The 9,070-nt window shown below is 42.9% G+C and overlaps 1 protein-coding gene across 1 annotated transcript; it reads right to left on the bottom strand.

Moving 5' to 3' along the window:
* Positions 1–39: 39 nt before the first annotated feature.
* Positions 40–6,030, bottom strand: TMEM167A (transmembrane protein 167A). The gene is made up of 4 exons (XM_068127385.2): positions 5,891–6,030; positions 5,278–5,387; positions 805–839; positions 40–422 (listed from the first exon to the last, which is right to left on the bottom strand). The coding sequence occupies exons 1-4, from the start codon at positions 5,891–5,893 to the stop codon at positions 352–354; spliced, it is 219 nt and encodes a 72-aa protein (XP_067983486.1). The 5' UTR covers positions 5,894–6,030; the 3' UTR covers positions 40–351.
* Positions 6,031–9,070: the final 3,040 nt, after the last annotated feature.

Consider the following 9,070-nt stretch of genomic DNA (forward strand, 5'->3'; position numbering starts at 1 on the left):
AAAAAAAAAAAAAAAAATTAACCAAATAAAAACAACAACTTTGGATTAACGAAAATGTTTAATAAAGAGCTGTACATTTCATTTAAAGAAAAACAAGAGGCAATAATTGGGAATGTGGTATGGGAAACAACAACAACACAAATATAAAATAAAATAGAAAACTCCAAAGCTTTTGTGTTGCAGAATTAGCCACCCGACTTGTACACAAACAGCAAGTCCAGGACGAGCTTCCGTCAGGTCGTATCTTCTTCCCACAAACCAAGGACTCGATGCGCAACAATTGTTTTACCAACTTCAGATGGATCCCAAGCATCAGGACGGCCGGCTTTGGTCAGCTTTTTGCAAATGTCTTCACTGCATGAAAAGGATGCTGAATGCCATTGCCATGCAGCAGATGGCCACGTAAGGGCTCTTGCGTTCCCCTGCAAGGAACACAGGATGAACTGCAAGAGCTTCCGCAGGCATTTTGGGCACAGAATGCATGGATCCGTCACCGCCGTAACCAGAACCAGTTTGAATAAAAATGGAAATCGTACGAGACAAGATGACGAAACAATAAGAAACGAGGCATGGATAATAATGTTGGACTCCGCACAAAAGGCGGACACTTGCACATCAAAGTCGCCTCATTCAAACGAGTTCATTTCCAATTTGTTTATTTGGAACGATTCCAAGACAGGATGGATGAAAACGTTAAATTTATTAAAAACTGGATGTTTCCGACTTTCACAAATCCACATCTGGGTTATCCATCCTTTCACCAACCAAAAAGTCTTGACATAATGCAACCCAAAACGTACATACCTATCCTTGCACACTTCCAGAATATTCCAAGGAACCTGCAACAACAAAAATCTCCATGGTATTGCAATCCTTGAGACAAACCGTTCACAGTTCATGGATAATCATGTAGAGGAAACGTTAAGTAATGAGCTTTTGCGTTAAGTAAAATGATTCAAGTAATGATCGAAAAGGTGTTTTTTGTTAATTAGGTCACAATCTGAAAAAGTAGGTCAAGGACACGAATCAAATATCAGGCGCACAACTTCAGTACAGGTACACCATTATGATGCAAGAACATCTTGGAAGGCCTATAAGTCTTGAGATTCCGCATTGGCAAAACTGAGCGATGACAAAAACAATTTTTTTTATTTTTCCAGACCGCCAGTTGACCTTGACCTTTAATCCAGAAGGGAATGATGTGAATCAAGCATGAATGTGCCTTGATCTAGGCTACCGAGAGGGCAATTTCGGTCTGATCGGACAAACCTTCATAGAGTTGTGGGGGAAAAATTAAATGGTATAATTAGGTCATGACCTTAAAATTAGATCAAAGTCCAAAAAAATTACGTTAACCCTGCATACTTCGTATTGGCATTATTGATGCAAAATTTCATTCTGAAAGTACCAGCCAGGAACGAGGTACAGAACGAGGTACACCTGCATTGGCAGGAATACAAGAAAAAACCTAAATGGTGGTTTAGTAATTATAGGGGTCTAATAAACTTGGGGGAACCAATTGTAGAAACAAACCCTACAACAGGTATAAGCTTCCCCACAAGGCTTAAATACACCTGTATGGCATACAGGACAGAGGGATGAAATAGTAGGTAAGAACGAGGAATATATAAATTGGAGTATGCTCCATGGTGTAGTCTCAAAAAGTTTACTAAATAGTGGGCCTCAGCCATGTTTCCTACTTTTAAAATAGTCTTTTGTACGGCTTTCCTTCTTCATGGAATTGGAGGAATTTTTATCAGCACATCATGGACATCACAGCTTTCCTCCATTCAACGTTGTTCAATGTCCTCTCTGCTGAGACCATTTATACAGCTGCATATTACCCTGTGAAAGTTTCAACCTTCGTTAAGATCAGCTCCAGATGGAGGGGGGAAGGGACGAGTCATAACACCGACCAGCTTAGGACACCACCGAGGCCCACATGCCCAGTTTAATTCATATTCCGTGTCTCAAAACCTTTCCCTCATTTCCTTCTCGAAATAACCACAAATAAGAATACAAAGACATTCATTATTGTACACCGCTCCTTTCCTATTCCACCTCCAGGTGCTGCATGACGTCATCACCAGGCACCGAAGGGGGCCTGGGGATGACGCGCGCTGAAATGCAGTACTCAGTTTTCACTCCGGTTTCTTTCTTCTTTGGTTGTCCGGGCGATTGCCATGCTTTGAGCTAGGAAGCTGAAATTTCAGCACAATAGTGAGCACATGCTTTGACAAAAATTGTATTTTTTGTTTTTTGATTACTCGATTATTATCGATTAATTTTCAAAAAGTTACAGCTTCGGATGAAACACTGGTGGTTGAGGTATGCCATTAGCCAATTGATCAAGAAATTATTTTACGATTAGTATTTATTGATTTTAATTTTGCAATTAATCAATCAATTATTTTACACCTCTCCCTCACAATACCATCTTCTATGTGCTGCACGGCGGTATCGCTGGCCACCCCAGCAATACCGCACTGGAAGACATTAGTTTTTTTTGGCATGGGGGCGGTGTACTTTGAATGTATCTGTACTTGTTACTACTTATTCTGAGGTCATTTGTCAAGTCATTCAGTCCAAAAACGTTCTTTTCTAACTTCCCTCTTTTCTTCCTCCTCCCATCCCACTCCACCAACCCAAGTCATATAAATGACAATTTTTAAATGTTTAATCTTCCTACTCACATTTACAAACATCCCTCTTCTATACTTCCTTTGTTTCATTCCTGAATCGTTCGTAAACCTGTGCCTCACCCCAACCCCCACATCGGTTGTCCCACCCTTCATGGTATCAAATTGTTCTGTCAGCCTTCGTCCATCCGCCCTTGGCATCCTCAAATCAAACCCGTAAACCAAATTCAAATCAAACCTAGTGGTAAACCCCATCACGCAAATACTACCCCCCCCCCACCCCCCACATCCACAAAGTTGCACAAGATGGTGGTCTCATGTTCCAGGCCTTTCCAGCCTTAGCTTCATGAAAGCGATCGACAAATAAACCAAATTGCCGTTTTTGGACGTGGAAGGATGTGGAGGAAACCAAAAACCAACTCACACCAACAGATTACTGGATTTAAAATGCTGCAACCGAATCACCCACATCACACACTGTACAATGAATGACCTGCAAAAGCATTCACCCCTACCAATAATGCCACATTTAGTGAATTATGTGAAAACAATTTTTCCAAATGAACTTTTTTTTATTCATAAAGAGATCAAATGAAACCGTTATAGTTGGAGGTCACGTCAGGAATACCTGCAAAAAACATGTACAACACAAAATTCACTGGTTGTAAAAATATTCAGCCCCTTGGGGCAGTACCTGGTGGAAGCACCTTTTGCAGCAATAACTTCTACGAGTCTTTTTGGGTTGGTCTCTACCAGCTTTTCACAGTGAGATGGAGAAATGTTTGCCCATTATTCATGTGAAAATTACTTTAGTTCTGCCAACTTTGATAGGGATTGTCAAGGAATACAATGTCCAAGTCTCACCATAAATGTTCAATAGAGTTCAAGCCAGGAATTTGACAAGGACACTGAAGAACATTTAATTTCTTCTTATTCAGCCACTCCCTCGTGGCTTTAGCTTTGTGCATCAGATCATTGTTCTTCTGAAATGTGAATCGCCTACCCAATTTCAGATTCATGGCAGACAAGCAGGTTTCATCAAGGATTCTCCTGTACTTTGCACCGTCCATCGTCCCTTCTACCCTGATAAGCTCGTCAGTCCCTGCTGATGAAAAGCAGCCCCATAACATGATGCTGCCACCACCATGCTTGACAGTAAGGAAGGTGATGACTGGGTAATGTACAGCTTTGGGCTTGTGCCTGACGTAACACACTGAATTTAGACCAAAAAGTTCAATTTTTGTGTCGTCTGACCACAAAACGTTTCTCCACTTGCCTGCAGTATAATCAAGATGCTTTTTCCCAAACTCCATATGAGCTTTTAGATGTGTCTTTTTCAGTAATAGGTTCTTTCTTGTCACCTATCCATATAGCCCAGCTTTGTGAAGGGAACGAGATATTGTTGATTGATAAACGATGACCCCCATCTTGGATGTAGAACCTTGCAGATCTTTCAAAGTTATTGATCGATTTACAGTGACATCCTGAACCAGTTTCCTGCTTGCCCGGCTTCTGAGCTTGGATGGGCGACCTCATCTGGGTAGGGTCTGGGTGGTATGATACACGTCTTACACTTCTTAATGATGGATTTATCCATACTCAAAGGGATAATAAGTGATTTTTCAAATCTTCTTATAACCCTCTCCTGATCGGTGCTTCTCCATCACTTCAAGTCTGACTTCTTTGGAAAGCTCCTCGGTCTTCATGTTTGCCTTGTTGTTTCACCAAGTGAGTTGCACCTTAAAACTCCTTAGACAAGTGGGGACATTATTTTTTAAAGTTAAACCACCGATTATATCCAGGTGAAAACGATTACACTTATTTTGTAACCTTTCAAACAAATCATTTGCTCCTGAAGAGATTTAGGGTTAATTAGGCGAAGGGTTTGAATACTTGTGCAACTGAGAATCATCTGATTTTCTCCGTTAATCAAACGTATTCACATTTAGTCTGCATTTTTCTGCATCACTTTGAAATAGTTCACTTTGGAGGGGGTGAATACTTTTGCACCTGTCATGCAGTGTCATCTTCCAAAGTCGATGCAATTTAATTAACTAGATTAGCAAGACTACTCCTGCTTAATAATGGGTGTAGTAAAAGGTATACTATACATATACTCCTCGCCTAAAAGAACGGAGAATGGTAGAACAGAAGGAGCTAGACAGGCTTGGGCACTGCACTGCCGTACTTCCCAGGACTTTCCGAAAGATTTGGCAAAATAGTACGCAGCGCAGATTGGTGCAGGATTCACGCCTCTACGTACCATCCTTAACATCATTTCAAAGTTAAAAGACAGGATATCAACTCATGGCAAATCAGGAGTAGGTTACTATTCACCATGCAGACATTGTGATCAATTATATTGGGGTGGGGGGGGGGGGGGGTGTACGGTCTGGGGATGACGCCAGAGATAGAGAGAGAGGATGTCAGGGTTCAAAGGTCAAATAGTGTGTTTAAATGTAATAAAAAAACTGAAGGTGAATCAGGGGCCAAGGAGCAAAAAGCACAAGGAATTCCACTTGAGAATTAAAGGAATGTTTTCATGGAAGACCTAGGAAAGGACCAAACGGAGCAATCTCCAGTTAGTCATGATAGATATTGTAATACTTTGCGGTATAACGATTTTGATGCCACTGACCCAGTTTTGTTCTTGTCCAACATGGTGGGAAAGTGTGCTCTGATGTACGCACACGTACAGATTAGGAGCAAAACAACCGTCAGCAGAGACTGAAAGTTAAATAGGGCCGACTGCACCAAGGGACCGACACAAAACAACGGTTAGGAAGAACACATTAATACTGTATATAATTAATCAGTGATGCTGTCAATTATCCATCAAATTACATCAACATGACGAATGCAGGAGAAATCTAGAGAATTCGTAAGCATAGAGGAGTTTAATAACACAAACAGGAACAGAGGAAATCATGAGCTTCGAGTAAGCCGAGGCCTAGTGCAACCACGACACCGACGCTCGGCTAGTTATGACAGAATAGTTCGGCTAGTTATGTTATGACAGTTACAGTTACTTACAGTTACTTACAGTTAGTTATGACAGTTACTCGGCTAGTTATGCCAGCACTGAGCAACGACAGCAGCCCGACAACAATCCACAATCAACATCTCAGCAAGAACCAACTAAACCGCGAACACCACACGATCGTGTCAATTATGTTATGACCAACAACGGCCGAATGGTTTTTCAATCATATAAATTAACGTCGAAAAAGAAACGTTTACTTTATACTTACCATCTGAAAAAGTTCCAGAGAAAGAAACTCCACGTCACTTGTATAATAATTTTCCTCTCTTCTTCTTCATAGTTAAATAATAAAATATCTTCCTCAACCTCAATCCACTCTTTGCATATGTTTTGACGGTTTTTTTTGTTTGTTTGTTTATTTTTTACAAATGAGACAAGCTTCATATACATACACTTCTACTACTAAACAAATAATTGTTTAGTTTGACATGACTGACGAAAAAAAAAATCGAATTATGTGAAGCTACTGCCACGAACTACATCGTTGTAGCGAATACAAACCGATCAAATGCAATGCAGTAAAGGTTAATTAACCCGAGGAAATCGACACATACGTACAGTATTGAACCAACTGGCAGATGTCTGAAGCACTCTAGCTTCCAATAGAGCCAAATAAATACGCAACAAAAAACTATGATTCGTTCGTGATGTATCAAGCCTACTAATAATAATATGCTGATGTTTCATGTTCGAGTAAATTTATACCTCATAATGTTTTTATTCGCTATTTTTCAATTATAAACTTTTACTTATTATACTTTTTAATGTTTTTATTTCATAACTAAAAGGACTTTTAACATCTTCTTTTTCTTCAACAAAATATTCTTCACGAGAAAGAATCTCGCCCTATGGGAGCGGCCAGGTGGGTGATGTTATTGTTATAGAGTAACGTTTTATCCTTATTCAGACGTGTAACTCAAAACGCCTCACTGCACTGCACTGCAAAACGTGGGAACAAGAATACTGCACTGTAAACAGTGGGACTTGTAATACCCTCTCCCACGTGGAGGCGGCACCACACGAAACACATTAGCATCGATAAATTTACGCATCCTCCCCTAAGACGAAGAGCACCAGCAAATATAAAAACACCCCTATATTTATATACACTAAATCGGGGTAATGCTGATCCTATGTAGCAAGTCTGGATGTAATCGGCTCAGAACTGTAGGAGGAGCCTGACAAACAAACAACAAACAAACAACACACAAACACACATATACACACACATATACACACACACACACATGCACACTCACACACACACACACACACACACACACACACACACACACACACACACACACACACACACACGCAAACACACACACACGCATACACTGACACACACACACACACACACACACTGACATACACATACACCTATACGGCTATACACACACGCGCACACACCAATACTCACACACACACACACACACACACACACACATGCATGCAAACACACACACACACACACACACACATAAACACACACACGCACACACTGACACACACACACTGTTACACTCGTGGGGTGGATTGTTTAATGATGGTACACTCGTGGGGCTGGGCTTGCATTGACGAGAAACTGTGATCGTTAGGGTGTATCTTGTGTGATATGCCGGGCCAGCTGAGAAACCAGATTAGCTCTTTTCTTTCTTCCTTCCCTTTCGACTTTATTTTATTATTTTGTTAAAAAAAGAAAGATCTTCCTTATCGACCTTCTCCCTCCCACCGGAGGTCTACATAATTGAATAGAGAAAGAACCTTGGGGAGAAAAATAAAGAACAGGAGGTGAGAGGAAGAAGAGTGTGTCGGGACGGGGGAAGGAAGGTGAAAACGAATGCAGGACGCGCGGTCCAAGTTTTGACGAGAAACTGAGCCTGTGTGAGCTTTTTGAGGATTTGATTAATCTCTCTGAGGGCTGCCTGTTGGAGGCACAGTCAGTGCCGGAGAGATAGGGGTGGATGAGGGTTTTCCTGGTGCATGTGGGATCATGAGGAAAAGTGGGAGAGGGAGCAGAAGCGTTTGCTCCTCGTCAAGTATCGTCTGAGCCGACCAGAGGCAACGTGTGGCTTCATGGTTTTTCAGAAACTGCTCTGGGCAAGTCGTTCGTGGAGTTTGAGGACACCCACTGAGAAAGAGAAGAGTGGAGGTGAGGCACCACCCTCGGGACACGTGTCTGCGGCGAGGCAGCTGGAATGCCACCTGAAACAGGCCTGAATTTCCCCCCTCCTCTCCCAGTTTTATTTTACCCATTATATTCTTTATAAGCTGGTGAATATTCCTTTGTTATTTTGCTTACCCCTCCCTCCCCTTTGGGATTAGGCTGAGAAAAATATATTTCCGGTCTCTGGTCAGCGCGCGCATCGATTGACCCTGTGCGTCAACAATTTATTTTTATTTCAAATTTCCAATGGTGGCTACCTACAACAGCGTGCGCCGTCTATATAATATAGAGGCATAGAGCACATCATAAATTATAGAGCACATTAAACATAAAGAATGCCGCGCTGCCTCAAGTATTCGCGGATACTTGAGGCGGCTCCGAGACGAGATAATTGCAATTAAGTGAGCCGTGACGTCACGTTCTCGCCGAAAACGCGATTTCGAGCGTGAGGAGCCATATAATGTATGCATGTTGCCGGGCCGGCGCTCTATCTCGGGCTTCGTTGCTACTCTTGGTGAAATTTCACCCAATTGGGTGAAATCGGTCCGAGTCTGGTGATCTGGTGGAAGAAATCGAAATTGGTCTAAATCTGGTGAAATACTTATATACTTGACTTGACTGCCGCTTCCGGTCCGGTATGAAGAGGACGCAGGCGTCACATGCTCGCCGCTTCTTCGACCGGGCCACTGTCAGTTGCTTGCTTTTTTGGTGGTCGTGCGGATTTTTTGGCCATTGAGTCTGCCCTCTGCATAGCCCCGGCTCTGCTCCCTGCTTTGCCTGCCCGGCTCCTTCGCCTGCTCGCTGTTTCCTCGGGCACGCTCTCGTGGGTTGTGACCATCGCAGCGGTTTGGTGGCGGTTTCCCGCCGTGATCTAGATTTGTAGCGGCGGCGGTCGATTGCCGCTGCATTTGCCGCTTTGCCGTGATCAACCTTGGCCTCGTGATCGTCTCTTTGCTCCTGCCTGCCCTCTGCTTGGTCCCGGCTCTGCTCCTGGCTTCACCTACCTGGCTCCTCCGTTTCCTCGGGCCCGCTCCCGTGGGTTGGGACCATTGTTTCACCTCCTCAACCTTGGCCTCGTCTCGTCTCTCCGCTCCTGCCTGACATGGCTCTGCGGTACTCCGCCGCAAGGCTCCTTCTGCTCAATACCCGCTCCACCCCATCATGCATGTCTGCCATCAAATCAAATGGACTCCTCCGACGACCCAGGTACATTCACCG

The sequence above is a fragment of the Myxine glutinosa genome, chromosome 10, assembly GCF_964187855.1.
Source record: "Myxine glutinosa chromosome 10, kmMyxGlut1.1, whole genome shotgun sequence".
Lineage (NCBI taxonomy): Eukaryota > Metazoa > Chordata > Myxini > Myxiniformes > Myxinidae > Myxine > Myxine glutinosa.